Source organism: Trachurus trachurus (assembly GCF_905171665.1).
Source record: "Trachurus trachurus genome assembly, chromosome: 19".
Taxonomy (NCBI): Eukaryota; Metazoa; Chordata; class Actinopteri; order Carangiformes; family Carangidae; genus Trachurus; species Trachurus trachurus.
Genome location: NC_139913.1, coordinates 9839509 through 9857003, shown reverse-complemented (window position 1 = coordinate 9857003; position 17495 = coordinate 9839509). Strand labels below are relative to the sequence as shown.

General features: G+C 42.6%; 1 protein-coding gene across 1 annotated transcript in view; it reads left to right on the top strand.

The window, feature by feature from the left end:
- Positions 1 to 17495, top strand: part of sema4gb (sema domain, immunoglobulin domain (Ig), transmembrane domain (TM) and short cytoplasmic domain, (semaphorin) 4Gb) — a 44305-nt gene that overhangs the window by 19907 nt on the left and 6903 nt on the right. Inside the window, exons 3-11 of the mRNA XM_083994088.1 lie at positions 4335 to 4483; positions 4883 to 4945; positions 5281 to 5379; positions 5473 to 5566; positions 6637 to 6750; positions 7124 to 7278; positions 12111 to 12286; positions 15276 to 15414; positions 15934 to 16156. Of these exons, the coding sequence (XP_083850214.1) occupies positions 4335 to 4483; positions 4883 to 4945; positions 5281 to 5379; positions 5473 to 5566; positions 6637 to 6750; positions 7124 to 7278; positions 12111 to 12286; positions 15276 to 15414; positions 15934 to 16156 (1212 nt within the window). The remainder of the gene's footprint in view (positions 1 to 4334; positions 4484 to 4882; positions 4946 to 5280; positions 5380 to 5472; positions 5567 to 6636; positions 6751 to 7123; positions 7279 to 12110; positions 12287 to 15275; positions 15415 to 15933; positions 16157 to 17495) is intronic.

The window sequence follows — 17495 nt, the reverse complement described above, 5'->3', positions numbered from 1 at the left end:
TCAGGTGTGGCCTTTTCATGCAGAGGTAGTCAAAGTGATCTACTGAGAGCGTTGGCTTGTTTATAACTTTTTTACGAGCTGCAGAGGCTCGTACGATTCACGCTAATGACTCCAAATGAACATTGTGAAGATTAATTATGTTAAAATGCTGCGTCCTTTAAATGTCACCGCTCTTAAGATGGAAAAAAAAATATGCAGAGCGGATGTTCGGTCGATGCAGAGTTTTTTTCTCCTTCTGCAGCTGTAAAAAGCAGTGTCATCCTCCCCGGAGCCGTCGTGTGTGTGGACGATCGGTGTGACAGGTACGACAGCGGCAGTATGGTAATGACCTAATTACTGACCAGTGAGAGGGCGTCTGTAGTTGTCTGGCTGTCAGTGATAGAGCAGCAGGGACGGTGGGCGGTGAGAGGGACCGCAGCCCGACTCCAGTCTCTGCTCTTCAACGGGACGCTGTCACGATCCGTCAGTCAGTGGTCAGTCGGTGTGTCCATGTGACAGTTGGACAGGCAGCCAGTCATGTGGGGGAGGAAACACCCTCCATGTGATGTCGGGGAGGGGGCAACGACTCTAAACTGTTGTATTACGCAAGATCAAAACTCGCTGTCAGACTCATTATCGTCACAGTGTTTGTGAATTAGAGCAGGAGGAGTATTAGTATTAGTGTGGAGCCTCCAGGACTGTGTGTGTGTGTTTGTCTTTGTGTATCTTTGTTTTTACGTAAACAATGATTCAAGTTTCAGGTGGGAGGGTCCTTTAACTGGTTTAACAGCATTTCCTGTCAAACACGAACCTGATCGTTGACATGAAACCTGTCATTTTTTCCATCTTTTGACCAAAGCAGAAACAATATCTTATTCCTCTTAAACAAACGTATCTCAGTAGCCTACTTATTGTTTTGTGTTAAATACAAACAGCTGGATGCAGAAAGTCTGTGGCTGGATGATGCACCTTTAAGTGTTTCTGCATGGATAATGGAGGGATAATGAGACAACAGGCCCCCTGGGCACAGACATATACAACACGCCCCAACTCTGTAATATAAGAGACAAAGTGACAACAAACACACTAACACAGGTGTTTGTGGTTGTTTTAACTCTTTTTTAATCATTTCTGTAGTTTACATCCAAAGGGTTTTTTCCCTGTGTCTCTATGTTTCCATCTCTTTGCATTATCTCATTTTGTGTCCTTCTTTTAGTAGTTTTGTATATCTGCTTGTTTTGTAGTTGTTCTTTTGGTCATTATATCTTTCTGCATCTCTTCATGGCTATTTTACATCTATTTTTTTTTGTCATTTTGTGTCTCTTCATAGTGGTTTTGTGCATCTTTGTTGTTGTTTTATATGACTTTGTAGCTATTTTGTGACACTTTCTAATATTTTGTCTCTCTTTGTGGCTGTTTTGCATCTATTTGTTGTCATTTTGTGTCTCTTCGTAGTTGTTTTGTGCCTCATTGTGGCTGTTTTGCATCTATTTGTGGTCGCTCTATGTCTCTTTGTAGTCATTTGATGACATAAGTTGAGATACTTCCTGCAGGTCGGCCTGGACCCTTAGACCCAGTACTGTCTGTGCCAAATACCAAAAGTTCACATTTCACCCAGTTAGTTGAGTTATAATGTTGTTATTATATTCTTGGTTGACGCAGTTCCTGATTTTAAAGGGGAACTAAACCAGACATAGAATCAAGTTTACTGGTCATAGGAAGTATTACTCACTCACCCTGTTAAAACTGAATAAGCGTGTGTTTTTGGAGGCTGTTGTTTCAGTTGTTCTGCTTTGTGTTTCATTTCAGAAACATCTAGAATGATTTTAATACCTATATATACATTTAATGCTCAGCCTCACTACATTACATCTCACCCTGATCTAATTCAATATGTTCCACTGAGGTTTATGACCCATGCAGTGTAAAATAACACGCTGGTTAATCATCCATATCCCTCTGCAGCAGTTACTCTGTGAACCTCCGGCCACTGGAGCCTCAGAGAGTCGCAGAGAAGCGATGAACAGGAGAGCAGATGAACAGCGACAGGCGCGAGCGGCCTCACACCACAGCAGATCGATATGTGTTGGGACAAATACTGGTTTTCTTATTACAGCCGCTCAGAGATGGAGGTGGAGGAGGATCAATGTGTCCACCTCCACTCAGCCGCCGATACACCTTCAATTACTCCGTTGTGTAATGACAGCTGCTCTCTGTCTCTCTCCCTGCTGCGCGTCAGGTCGATTTAATCAGACATCCATCTCGAACTTTTCATGCAAACTCTGTGAATCTCTTTCTTGCTCTTAGGGAGATCTCCCACGGAAAAAAAGAAAAAAGAAAAAAAAAACATAACAACGTCCTCCTTTTTACTGTCTCACAGCAGCAGAGCGACCTGCCCCCATTTTCTGAGGTGCTACACAGTTGTGCGTTCAAATATTCAGCGTAGTGCACCAGGCCAATTATTTCATGATGGATATAAAGTGTTGGCGGCGCCATGGACAAAAGATTGACAACCAAAAAAGACATCTACACACTACTTCTTCAGTGACAGAGCTAACCCTAATTTGGCCCACTTACTGTACTGTGTGAACCTCCCTCCCCCATCACACACACACACACACACACACACACACACATGCACACACACACACGTGCACTCACACAGCAGTGGTGGTGGTGATGATGATGGTGATGGTGACGATGCTGTCGCAGTGCTGCTGATGCGATTTGGCAGTACTGGGGCACAATTCCTGCTGAATGCCCTAAAATTTCGCCTCCCCTTGTGGCCCCATCCCCACATTTCCCTCTCAGCAATCACTCCAGCGACGACCCCCCACCCACCCACCCCCCCACTCACCCCCCCACTCTCCCCCCCACTCTGCCCCTCATCTCCCAGATCTGTTGTTGAGGCTCATCCAGTCACGCTACTAAGCATATTCACTCAGGGGTGCATGTGGAGAGTCTGGGAGTGTGAAGCCAAGAGAAAAGCTTTTTACACCAGATTGTACTTTCCGTACATATGTTTCCTGTACGGTGGCCCAGAAGACTCAGTTCACTGCAGCTTATTAACCCAGGGGTGTCAAACATGCGGCCCGCGGGCCAAAACCAGCCCGGCAGAGGGTCCAATCCGGCCCTCAGGATGCATTTGCCAAGTGTGAAAACAGAAGAGGCATAATGTTTCTTATCAAGAAATTTTACGTTGTTCGTAATATGTTTTGTAAAAGGATAGCTTCTTAAAGTCACCATCCCAGGCGGCTGGAGTTACAATTTTGTTTCTCAAATTGCACAACTGATAAGCACCCACCCCCTCCGTTGTCTGAGATTAATTTAGTTGGTAGGACAAATTTTGGCCCCTGTTCCTTACACAGACGGCCAAATTTCATCATTGATATGTCAAATCACTTATGTCATCGATTACTGTCTAATACTTACCAGATATACTCTATAAAATGAGCCGCCTGGGATGGTACCTTTAACTAACTAATCTTAATAATCTACTAAAGAAAACATCGACACAACAATTTCATTCTTACGATTAATGATGAGGGCCGTCGTGTTTCGTTGCTGTCATAGACGTCAAGTTGGAAAATCGTAGCTCTGAGATGATACGAATCTTTGACGCCGTTCAATTCATTTTTCACAACTCAGAGCTCGTTTTTTTTTCAGAATTGCGGGATGTATTGAACGCAGCATAAATCCTTACTGTCGTACTTGAAAAGGAACCTTAATAGGGGTGGGAGAAAAAATCGATTCACATAGATATCGTGATATCTTTTTTGACGATTTTTAAATCGATTTTTTTTTTCAAAAATCTTTTTTTTTTTTTGAAAAAAAAATTTGGGGGAATTTTTTTTTTTTTTTTTTTTGAAATTTTTTAAATATTGTGCAATGTGTATTTGTTAGCCTCTTTTACATACAGGGAGTACAGGCTTTGAAAAGGGTTTAAGTTCACTTTATAATGGAGTATGTTCATTTATAGGCTCCTACAGTATTTGTGTGCAGATAAATGTTAAAAATGCAGACTAAAAATCGAGAGAATCGGCCACTATCGTAGAATCGCAATTTAAAGCATATCGTCCCAGCCCTAAACCTTAATAAATAACCTAAACCTGCCTCATCATGATACTGCAGGAACATTATCGGTACCTTTATACTGTATGCTGTTGTAGTATAGGCGCATTAATAACAAATGAACTGAGGTATTGGGGTAATCAAAAAGTAACTAAAAGTAATCAGGATATGTTCACCTGATACAGAAACAGTTTAGAAAGACCCGCGATGGTTCAGGTGATGTTACTTTGAGCTGAAACAGGAAATGACCTTCTCCTCCTCTGTGTTGAACCGTGTTGTTTCAGGTCTCCTGGGCAGCACCCGCTTCTCCGGCTCTTCCAGGAACTACAGCACGCTCCTGCTGGAGGAGGAGTCGGGGCTGCTGTACGTGGGAGGCCGAGGAGCTCTGTACGCTCTCAACACCTCCAACATCTCCACAGCTGCAAACCTCACGGTGAGCCCCGGGACGCTGCTTAATTGCCACCGGAGAAGCTGCAAAACTCATTTCACAACCAAGTTTTTTTTTTTCTTTCTCTCTTGCTGTTTCCTAAAAGAGGACAAACTAATAATAGCCTTAAGCAGATTGAACAAATCCCATTGTGTTCCTCCAATTTTATGGATATCGGATTTAATGCACCAGGCGTTTAGTCAAGGGTTACTGAGGAGAGTGACGCAGCCAGAAAATATAATGCGCTGCCCTTTTCTCTCTTCCTGTTTACAACACACACACACACACTTGTTGTTTTCCTCCCTTTTCCGTCCATACAGAGATCTTTATATTTATCTATTTCCTCTCTATCTGTTTTTTTTCCGAGCGAGCTGACTCACACTTATTACCTCCTGTTGTTTGCAGATTGATTGGGACGCTTCCCCTGAGCAGAAGAGGCAGTGTCTCAGCAAAGGCAGAGACAATCAGGTACACGTCGTCGGCTGCAGCTCTCGGCTCTCATTGTTCATCCCCTTCTTCGTCTCCTAAAGTCTCCACTTACTGAGTTATTAGAGGAGAATGTGAATGAAACACCTCTGCTTTTAGATGAGCAGAATGCCTCTGACAGCAAAAAGGTGGATAATCCTTTCAATTGCCTTTTAATCCATTTTCCCTCCGAGACTAAACTGGGGAGGAGGGGGTGATTGAACATTAAAAGAAAAAAAAAAGCTCTTTGTACATGAATGAAGTGGACGGTGCTCTCTCCTGTTTTTTTTGCAGACCTTGAAATAACTAAAACCTGTTTTTCCTTCCGCTCTCCGCAGACAGAGTGTTACAATCACATCCGCTTTCTGCAGCGCTTCAACGAGACTCACCTGTACGTCTGTGGAACAAACGCCTTCAGACCGCTCTGCGCTTATTTAGTAAGAGCCTTTAAAAGAAAAAAGAACAATTCAGATCATGAGCTGCATTTAAATGATGCGATTAATCTGCTTCCAACTCTCCTCCTCCGACAGGACGCAGAGCGGTTCAGCTTTTCCTCGGGCTTCGAGGAGGGCAGAGACCGCTGTCCCTACGACCCAGCTAAAGGATTCACCGGCCTCCTCGTGGGTACGAATCCTGCATTTGCATTTAATTACTTCTGCTGAGGTCAAAGCCGCGAACAGGCTGCAGCAACCGGACATTATTTGACTGAAGAGATTTGATAAACTGATTGTATCACACTGACATCATGGTCATTCAGTCAAGCAAAAATAACATAGGCAAAGTTGGACTGGAGGACACAGTACACTCATTTACTGCGGTCGATTTTAAGGTTGGATTGTACAGACTAAACTTTATATCATGGTATAATTTACAGCATATCTTTGTTGAAGTACTTCTGAAGAGGTAATAACACTGGTAGCTATTGTATTTAGGACATATTTCACACAGTACATGGGTATTTTAAGGACATTTAATGTGCAAAACTTCAATACAGATCAATGCAACGTTATTTATATCTCTGGAAATAAAATAAAATCAATCTGCACAACATGAAAATCAAAACTGACTTCAAGTACAGGTACCATACAATATTGCAAGTCACAATTTAACTGTAGAGGCCAAACTAATTCAGTTTTAACTAGTGTTTCTGGAAGCAGGGCCGTTCTTCTCTGAGCTTTTAGTTGATTGGTTTTATATATTTATAGTTTTAAAATCTTAAACTTTTCCTTCTGCAACTGACTCCCCCCCCAAAAAAAGACTGATTATTATTGCTGCTGCGACAAAACACCAACACTACTACAGGACTCAGACACTGAATCAATCAGTCTAATTAGCTTCAGATAAACTTGGGAGAACATTTATTCCCAAAAGAAGAGTAGATTTAGTCTCTGCACCTCTGACTGTGTGGTTGTTTTTATAATCATTTCACTGGAGCCTGGACAAGACGACTGATTAGAGCGAGTGTTTCATAAATGAAGAACTCAAATCGCTCTCTTGATTCAGTTTTAACATCCTAAGCAGACTTGGATCTATGTCTAATTATCATTTATGAATTTTATAACAGCACTAGCTCATCTCTCTGCAGAAGAATCTGCCAAAAACCTCCATTCACGTCTTTTTCTCTCATTTTTCTTTCTTTCTTCCTTTCGTCTCTGCTCAACGAACAAACTCGTGTGTTGCTGTTGTCGATCAAGACGGCGAGATGTTCACGGCCTCTCAGTACGAGTTTCGCAGCTCTCCAGACGTGCGCAGGAACCTCCCCTTCCCCACGCTCAGGACAGAGGAGGCCCCGACCCGGTGGCTTCTGGGTAAATCCACAAACATCCGCAGACGCATCACATGCTGGTTTTAGTTACTATGTGGTTTGACTGACGGTAAAAACACTAAATAAACCAAACCTCATTGACATTTTGCACGTCTTTTTTATCTCTGATGTTTTGCTGCTTCAACAAAAACTGATTCCCCCTATAGAATAAAAGAAAAAATCACATCAAACATTTCACTGCACTGCAGCTCTAACTGGCTTAGTTGTGGCAATTCAATCAGACTTAAAAGCTCCGTCTTTAGTTTCCAAGGAGACACATCTTAGGCTGCTAATAGGTCTGTGTTTGGGTATATGTGTGTGTGTAATGGGTGTGTGTCTTTTTGTTTGTTTTTGTGCATGTGTGTGTGTGTTTACAGAGGCGGACTTTGTGGGCTCGGCGCTGCTGAAGGAGAGCGTCAACAGCTCCATCGGTGACGACGACAAGATTTACTTCTTCTTCACCGAGAAAAGCCAGGAGCAGATCACCTACCCGAGCCAGACCAAGGTGTCCAGGGTGGCCCGAGTCTGCAAGGTCAGATAGACCAGACAGTAGTTAAAGGGATAGTTCAACATTTTGGAAAAATGCAAATTGACCCATTGCCATAATCCCGGTGTAAGCTATTTTTAGAACGGCGGAGCAGAGCCGCAAGCTGCAATCAGAGCTACGCTACGGAGGCTAATGGTATTACTTGGTTTCCCTCATCAAACTCATCAAATACACAATCCAACAACTCCAAAACGCTCTGGTGGACAAGTTGTGACCTGCACATTAACCACGCTATGAGATAATAATGGAACATTACGAGACGGAGCGTTTTTTTTTTTTTTTAATCCATGGCTGTAAATAGTGCCAAACAAAGCCACCATTTCCTCCTGAGTAATGCTAATGCACCTGTTTTCATAAATGATGTAGCCTTTTATAAAACCTCAATGATACAATCAGTATAGATGTGAAATGTACTAGGCTAGTTATAGGCAAGGCAAGGCATATTTATATAGCGCATTTCATACCAAGGCAACTCAATGTGCTTTACATAAAGACAAAACATTTAAAAAAATAAGCAAAGACAGAATAAAAACAAACAAAACACTAAAAACAGAGTTAAAAGCAAGAGCAAATAAAAGTAAAATAAAAGAAAATAGAAAAAGTTTTAAGTTCTTAAAAGAGCTCAACTATAAGCAACTATAAGTTATAGAGCTTTTTGGAAGAATGTTTCAAGACATAAAACTTTCTTGAAGAATACAGAACAATGGCAAAACATGTTTTTTTTTCGTGGGGGTGTTTGTCAATATTTCCAGTGAAAAGCTCTCAGGCAAGGTCGGCAGATGTCCTCTGATTTCAAAATAAAACGGTCAGCCGGTTTCAGATTTTTAATCTCGCGAACAATAAACAACGCAATGATAGATATTCTGGGTCAGGGTACAGGTTTAGCTTTGTTAGTTTGTCCATCCAAACAAACCTCGCTGCAAAACATAAACCTTCTTCTCATGGATCCATGCAACATTGCACAATATTCACATCCAATAAACTGGAGCTCTTGTGACATTCTCAAAACAGGACAGCCATTCATCTTTTTTCTTTTCTTTTTTTTTTTTTTATATGTCTGCATTGACGGAGAGTTTTGGAGTTGTGTATTTGATGAGTTTGTTCTAAAAATAGCTTGCACCGACAAATAAAGGTAACAAACCTACTGCTATGACTATAGCGATAATGGCAATGGGTCAATTTGCCAAAATGTAGAACTATCCCTTTATCCATTTTACTGGGTTTGGAGAGTTCTTTTTTCTTTTTTGCAACTCACGTAAGAGATTTTTCATGGCTGCAAGGAGGAGAAAAGTTGGCAGCGCAGCAACAGCAGGATGATTTAATGCTTCATGTCCCCTAATACACAGAGATGTAATGATGTAAATGGGTTTATAGAGACTTTCTGTTCTCTCTCTCTCTCTCTCTCTCAGCTGCTTCCACTCTTTCTGTAATTTCAGTGCTGAATGAACCTGCAGTCTGGCGTCCTTCTTTCATTTTCCTCTTTGTCGACACTGTTGCCAGGCAGACTGCTAAAAAGCCCACCAACCTCCACCTCCAATGGCAAACCCTCACGCTCTCTTAATTGCCATTTCTTCCCTCATCCTCCTTCTCCTCCTCCTTCTCCTCCTCCTCCTCTTCCTCCCCTTTCTCCCTCTCACCTCATTTCACTTACGATCAGCATCTCCGGTCTAGACATCATGCCCAGCAACCTTTCCTGGAGCTTCCTCTTTCCTCTCTGTAGGTTCTTTCATCCCATATACATGGTGGTGTAATTACCAGGATCGCACTGTGCAGTTGTGCTAAAATCATTAGTTGAAGCTTTTTTTTTTTTTTTTTTTTAATAGGATAAAACCGTTTTACACTCGACACCTTAATTGTTTATTGTTTTGCACCTTTTGTGAAACAAGAAATCAATGCAAAGGTTACGAATCAAGAATCTAGATTTAGCACCAATCGCCCGTCCAATGGAAATCAATATTAAAAAAAAACATAGCCTATCAGGAGTGAAATAATCTTGACTACATATTTCCATTTTGACCCAGTGACCAGAAATTCATACGTTGATCCTTTCTATAAAACATGTGGCTAACTAGTTCACCAACTATCTTAAGAAACACTGCACTTTCAACATAAAGAAATTAAATATGCAAAAACAGTTTGCGTTAGCACAGTTGCTAACACACTGTTAGCCAGTTACAAGCTAAAAAAAACAACATAAACAAAATAAAGACGCTAATTAAGCTAACTTCACAGTTTTTGGTCCAAACAGAAGGAAATGAGGTGTTTCCTTAAACAATAACCATCTTTAAACCCTACCTCAAGGCCTGATCCTACAATTTCCTAACGACAAAATAAGTGTTTTTCCACTTTCTAGGAAACCAACACAAGAAACATTATACATAGTTTGAACTTTTGTTTCCTAATCAGTCAGCCAGTGATTGAACAAGTAGTTTCACCACAGTATGAATGTGGTATGAATGAATAATGGTTTTTATACAGTAAAGCCCTTTGAGTGCCTAGAAAAGCGCTAGGCTATAGGCCTATGCAAGCCATCATTAGGCTGTCATTATCAGCTGTGTTGTCTGTTTTATACATTTTGAGCTGATAATAATAATAATAATAATATAGCTAAATTTAAAACATATTTCACCACTGATGCCTTAATTATTGTTTCTCACAGTGAATCCAAGGATGTACAATTATTGAATGACTCATAGTTTCCAACAAGTGTCCTGCTAGCTCTGTTTATTAGAAATAAAGGGAAATATGCCACTCTGGTTTTAGTGTTTTGATTTATCTTAATGCATCAATAAATTAAGACTGATGTACCGATTTGTATATTCATTGCCCTGCTATTAATGGTTAATTTCCTCTCTCTGCATGTTTCACCTTGTGCCTCTGCAGCTTTTACATTAATCTGACAGTATTCACTTCACACTTGCCACGATGAAATTGATGTGGAAATTTCTACAAGGTCCGACCTTGTAATCCCAGCCGTGACTTTTATGTAGAAGTGACTCTGGCACTTGTTTGGACGTGAGATGACAAGTTAAACTGCTGTGACATTTAGGTGCACATCTTTTTATTCAGCCGTGAGTCACCCCCTCCATTTCTGTTGTGCATTAAACGGAGCTTTTGTGTCGCTTCGCTGAAGTTATCCGTGCACAAACTCTGCCCCAAGAAAGAGGGGGGAAAAAAAGGAAATGATTCTGCAGCTATATCTTTAAATCATATTTGTCTTTTCTTCCGGTGGTCACACATTTTTAAATACATTACAAAAGGTGATACACATCTGCAGGCAGTGAATTAATCCCTCCCTCAATTTTTTATTTATTTTTTTAAATCCCCTACTCTGTGACAGTTCATCTTCTTGTGATTCTCTCTGCATCATTTCTGGAAATAAGGTCTCGGCTGCTCTCTTCTCCGGCACCGTGGAGTTGTCACAGCACCAGAGAGTGTAATAACTCAGTCTGAACTAGGCCACAGCAGCGCATGCAGATGTCGAGCTGGTCCCCGGCTTCGCCCACGTGGCAGCAGCAGCGCAGACAGACAAGACAGACACCACCAGACGCTGGTTGGAGGCAGATCCGTAGATCCTGACGGGGGCCTGGCAGTCGCCTCTGGCCTGAAACCACTGAAGACCTGCCATTTTTATAGGCTAGCTGCAGAACTGGTCGCCCCTCTCCTCTCCTCTCCTCTCCTCTCCTCTCCTCTCCTCTCCTCTCCTCTCCTCTCCTCTGTCTCTCACTTTGCAGCCCAGACTGCATCGACTTCCTCAGTGATCATGACCTATTTTTTTCACACAGAGGAGCGTACATGGCATAAAAACAAGGCCCCTCTCTCAGTGCCACTGTGTTTTTATTTTAGTATTCACCTCCATAAATCCCTAAGAAGGAACCTCAACGTCGCTGGAACGGTATCACAGCCTCCGTCGTTCGTGTCCTCCAGGGTTGGTCTTCCCACAGGCCTTAAGTGTCTTCGCTGTGACTCCCTCAGATCTACGTCACGACAGCCCAGTGACCCAGACGCTGAGTCTGACTGACGTATATTATAATCTATCAGTGCATCCCTTTAGCCATTTTCCACAATAATAACCTTGCATCCATCTCTATAAGAACGCTTTATGTTGTTTTCTCAGTAGCATCCATCTCCGCTGCTGCTTCACTAACCTCCCTGCCGACGCCATCTCTCCAGAGACTTTGCTCTGCGGTGAAGAATGAACCCCAACATTGGGTGCATTTGTCTGCAGTCCTTTCCCACTCCCCTCCCTCCCTTCATGTTTCTCTTACACCAAAAAACTGAGTTGGTACAGTAATGCCGGATGCATTTGTGTTTTAGATACTTATGGTGACTTAAGCTGTTTTGCCTTTTTTTGTGTGTGTGTGGGTGGGTGGCAGAGGCAGGCAGAGCGGCAGATCTCTGCGAAAGACATAAATGAAGAAAGATGAAGCGCTATAATTCAGATAAACAAAAAAAAGGGAAGAAGAGTAAAAAGTCTGCATCGTTCTCCCCCATCCTCCCACCCCCCCACACACCCCTCTTTTAAATGATGTGTGCTAAATTACTCTTTCAGGGAGAGAGAGATCTTTTCGCAGTTTTGCCTCCCAGTGCTCCCAAGATGCAATTAGAGCAAATGTGCTAAAGTCGACATACTCTAAGGTTTCAGCCCCACTTCCATGAGACTCACAGCCTCCTCTGTTTATATGCATATTACTATCTGAACACTATGATTTTGATTCCTTGTGTCCTTGTTAATGCAGTCACAGATTGGATGCCACTGATGTGTATATGATATATGAGAGTGGGTCAGTCATCCGCTGTCTTCCTGTGTCCTGCAGACGGACTGGGGAGGCCAGAGGACGCTGCAGAGGAAGTGGACCACCTTCCTCAAGGCGCGAATGGTGTGTTCGGTCCCGGAGTACGAGCTGCACCTCAATATCCTGCGCAGCGTGTTCGTGCTGCAGGGCCGCGACGCTCAAAGCACCGTTTTCTACGGCATCTTCGGCCTCGAGTGGTAAGAAAAATCACATTTAAGTCACGTCTCTGCGAGCCTCCGCTCCCAGGCTTTAGAAACTCTGTGCAATCTCTCGTTTATCATGTGAAAGGAGAAAAAGGGAAGAGCGTTCTCTGGGTTTACAAACCACTATCCACCGCAGCGGTTGGTCTCAGGAGTCAAAACCTTTGAGTTCAAATTGAAAGGCTGAGTAGGAGATTATGGAAAAATCGTTTGAGCTGGCTACATTTTTTTTAAATACACGATTTGAAAGTCCAAGCCCCTTTCTTCAGACTTCTCTCCGAAGCCACGCCTCCAGAGCACAGGCAGGATTCCCACACGTCCTGGAAAACCTGGAAAGTGGTTGACCAATTTTCCAGTCATGGAAAACACATGGAAAATTAGAAGAAAAAAAAAAGGTCAAATGTCCTGGAAAAGCTTGAGTTGTCCTGGGAAATTATTTATCACCAGAGCTCGATTTGACTTTTTCAGACCCCACTAAGGATTTCTTTTTGTGGTGCCTAGCGGGAAAACTAGCGACTTTGAGTTGATGAGTGTTACCAGTATTGGACTGTGAGCATCAGGCTTTTCTCTCCTGCAGCCGCAGTCTGCTCTGCCGTCATCATTTCCTAAGCATGTAAGATAGATAGAGTTAGAGCCATAGACTGCACATCTTTAAATCAGACTTCTGGGGGTGAGAGAGGACTAAACATAGAAACTAACTGGTTAAATGTACTAAATAAGGTACAACTTTGAAAAAGAACTCTTCTCCAAAGCATGAATGGGACGGGGGATGTAAGACTGTAGCAGCACTCTGACAGGAACTCGCAATGTTTGTTTTTGTTTGTTGTCCTTTACAGAAAAACCACATGAACTTCACATGTGACTCTTGCACATGTGACTTTGCACATGGGATTTTTCACATGTGAAATATAGGAAATGTGTGGTTTTGGCCCAATTTAGTGTGAATCACATGTGAATCACATGTGAATTTTCACATGTGAAATACATGGCAAATTCATGTGGATTTTCTGTAAGGGTTTTTTTTTTTTGCCATAACATTGCTGCAACTGTCTTGTTGAATTTAGTAAACTAGCATAAGCTTTGGCTCTGGCGTTGTCTCTTCCATATTGTAAATCGTTGAAGACTCTGAGCCCGTGCACGAAAAGGGGTACGTGCCGAGGGAGAAGGGAGGGGCAGAGGAAAGTTTGATAGATGCATCACAATCCAATGAATTCGTTGGTGGCGTTCAAAAGGATTTTCCGTTACACAGGTGACTGCATTTTTTCATTTTCGTGAAAAAGCATTTAATTAATTGGTCGCAATCGGGATGTGAAGAGGATTTCAAGCAATACAGTGAAAAAAACGCTCCAGAGATCCAAGATCTCCTCCACTACCTGAGCACAAAAAAATAAAATAACCACAACCTGCAAGAAGAAACTCCAGGCACAGCAAGACACGAGAACATTAGCGAGGTCAAGCACTCATGTGGGGTGATAAGTTGTGGTTCGCAGTCTGCATTTAAATTCATCCTAGACACGTTTGGAGGCGCTGAGATCAGGGCTCAGTGCAGAACCACAGAAAAGTGTTTATGGTTTATTGCAGCCTATGTATTATAAACATCCCTGGTGCTATAAAATGTTCTTTTGTGCAGGTTTTGTAAAGGCAGTAAAAGTTAAATGTGGAGTTTTGATGTCACCCTGGGCTCTGAGAACTTGTTTCAAATGATAAATTGTTTGAAAAGAAAAAAAAAGAGATGAGCCGATAATGAGAAAAAACTCGTTATTCCAAACCCTAGGTGAGTCGTTATCAAACCAGAGAAGCTCAGCTGCAGTCAGAGCTGTGTGACAGTGTCAGAGGACGAGTGGGATATCTGGCAGCGATGTGCGTGTGTGTGTGTGTTTATGCTGATATGCAGAGTCATGCTGCATAAAACCGTCCCAAGGGTGTTTGGATTCTGATGGAGGAGGATCGCATCGCAACAGGACAGTAACGCTGCTTTCCACTGTTTGTCGTGTTTTCTTTTTTTTGTGTGTGTGTGTTTTTTTTTCACTCCTCCTGTGCTTCTCTCTCTTGTGGACATTCGAGCTCGACCTCTGCCGTCTTATTCACTACAGAAGCTTCCTCTAGTCTCCTTTTAAAAAAAAAAAAAAAAAAGACACACCTGTGTGAGTCGCAGTCATTACTATGCATCACTGAAGTGTGTGAGCGTGAGTAAAGCCCCGGAGCTGTGCTGCTCACCAGCTCTGAAGACAGATTCTGGTTTCACTTCTGTCTCATTTTCCTCACTTGAATGCTTTTGAAGACTGAGGTGGGCACACAATGGACCCAAGAATGTGACGCACACACAACCCCCCCATTACTAATCTCACCTTTAGGGTTTAAGATTAAGGGTCACCTGGTTCCCAACTCTCCAACTCATGCTGTTGTTATGTGGCTGAACAAATCTTTTCTTTCACAGGTGCGCCACCAAAACCACTTTATTTATGACTCACAGGGAGTGGGTATTTTAGCTCTGCGAGTGCGGTGTTGAAAAAACATGCAAAACAAATATTTCCTTCTGGAGAAGTGGCTGGAGATAAAGAGAGGGAAATTACACACCTGTCAGTGACACCGCTCCCACATGTCCATGCAAGACAAATTGTTAAAATCCAACAGGAAAATTAAAATGTAAAAAAAAAAAAACAGAAAAAACTAAACCTTACGACCGTGACACCCACGGTTTTCAGAGATCAGAGGAGGCTCTTCAGTAGCCTAGTTACCTTTTCACCTGTCACTGGCTACTGACGACCTGTGATGGGTTTGAAATTCGATCTGTGTGGCAGCTGCTCCCCAGATAATAACCCCTCAGTGTTTATTCATCGTTGAATCATTAATCCTGAGTGTGTCCTCTGCGGTGGTGGTGGTGTGTGTGCGTGTGTGTGTGTGTGTGTGTGTGTGTGTGTGTGTGTGTGTGTGTGTGTGTGTGTGTGTGTGTGTGTGTGTGTGTGTGGTGGATATTGCCTTTCAGGAAGAATATCAAAGCCTCTGCTATCTGCCAGTACGCCTTCTCAGATGTACAGAAGGTTTTCGACGGGCCGTACATGGAGGTACAGGACTCCAAGTGGAGGGAGTACACGGGAAAGGTGCCAGAGCCGAGACCTGGATCCGTGAGTTTCATTAGTCAAAGCCTCGGTAACCCTTTAATGTACAGGCCGCTATTTCCTCGTGATATAATGTCAAGAAATAGCCAAGAAATAAAAATTAATTGCGTCATAATGTCTAGAAATAGCCCAGAAATGACGGTCAATTTCATATTAATGTCGAGAAATATAGCCAAGAAATAGGCTAACGATTGATTGCATAGAAATAGCCCAGAAATATGGGTCAATTGTAAGGACTTGGTGGAGAAAAAATCTGTCCGTTCTCAAAAAATTCAAAGCGTGAAAAGCATGTGTAATCTTTTGCCTTTATGAATAACATTACTATGAAATTGACCGTTATTTCTAGGCTATTTCTGGCACTACTACGCAATCAGTTGCTATTTCTTGGCTATTTCTTGACATTATCACATAATGGACGGCCTCTTAAATTAAAGGGGTTACCAAAACCTCTCTTTGTAACGGTCCCTTCAACAAAAGAGCATCTGTCGTCATTCCTCGGCCTGTCTTTTCTTTTTCTCTTCCCAGTGTATCACAGATCTGCACAGATCACAGGGCATCAACTCATCCCGAGACCTCCCAGACAACGTCCTCACGTTCGCCAGAAGGCACCCGCTGATGGCCACCCAGGTTCACCCGATGGGAGTCCGACCGCTCCTGTTCAAGAGGAGCGTCAACTACGTCAAGATAGCCGTGCACAAGGAGACGGCGCTGGACGGGAAGATTTATACCGTCCTGTTTTTGGGAACTGGTGCGTTTCACTATTCAACACATAAAACCTGTGATCGATAAATCAATCTGACTGTGACTGAGGCCTGATTGTGTCTCGCACAGAGCTGCTTTGTTGTTGTGCATCAGGACTGAGTGTAGCTACAATCATAAAAGCAGCTTTTTAAGACTTTATGCGACCTCATGGTAACCATGACAATGCTATATGATGTATAGCATCTAGCGAGGCTGTTGACTCGTTACTTTACCTGGGATGTTGGGATTCAGATCTGGCATTCATGTCACATCCGAGCTGACCAGATTTCCAGTTATGAGTTGGTAACAAGTAGGAAAAACAATCATTTTGTTTAGCTGGTGTTAACATTGTAAGCTAATAGCCTACCAGCCGAAAAATTTGCATGTGAAAGCAGCATAGTCTATCTATCTATCTATCGGTAGGGTACAAGTTGCAGAAGTGTTAATGCAATGGGTTTAATTTAATAAAAACAAGTGGATTGTGAGCTTGGAGTTACAAAAGAAATGTAAACTTTTCGTTTCAACAGAACACACCAAGTGGCTTTATGCTCAACATGCCGATGTTTAGCATCTTAACTGTTTGCGATGCTCACCACGTTAGTGTTAAAGCAGAAGTAAGCGATCCGGTCGTTTTGGCTAACTTCTTGAGTTAGCAGTCCCCGCCCTCGTCCCGCCACCACATTCACGCGCATCCCTTGGCTGCACACACAGAGAGGACCGCCCCTTTATGCCGTTCTCTCTCCTCATTGGATAAAGGTTGTAGGATACAAGGAAAGTTTTCTCCTCGGCTTACAGCAGAGCAGAGTGACTGCTTTAACAACATGCTAACCTTTGCTAATCAGCGCTCAACACAAAGTAGGCCTACAGGCAAGATACTCTACCATGACAATATGGCTCATTACAAACTGCGCCAATGATATGAAACGGTATACCCATACTTCCTGCATCCTAACTGCGCGTGGTCACCGGTTCCCCTCTCCTCCTGTTGTGAACAAGTGTAGATTTACAAAAGTTGTTAGTCGACAGTAGTAGAAAGTGAGCTATTTATATTTTCGTATGATAACATACAATATTTACGCAGCTAACAGACATATTTACCATTACGATTAGTTAGTGTGGGTGTTCGCGAACGTTTGGTGTTAGCCTACGTAGGAGATCTGTCCCAAATCTTGTGAGATTGTGTTGTTGGACAGCAGATATGAAGTTTGTGAGAAATGACTCCAGTATTCAGCGACTATTGGGCGAAATAATCAACGAATCTGTGCTCATGTTCACTTCTCCCTTTGGAGTCAAATTTAAAGACTCAAACCTTGATGCTGCTGATGAGACACAGATACAGGACACTG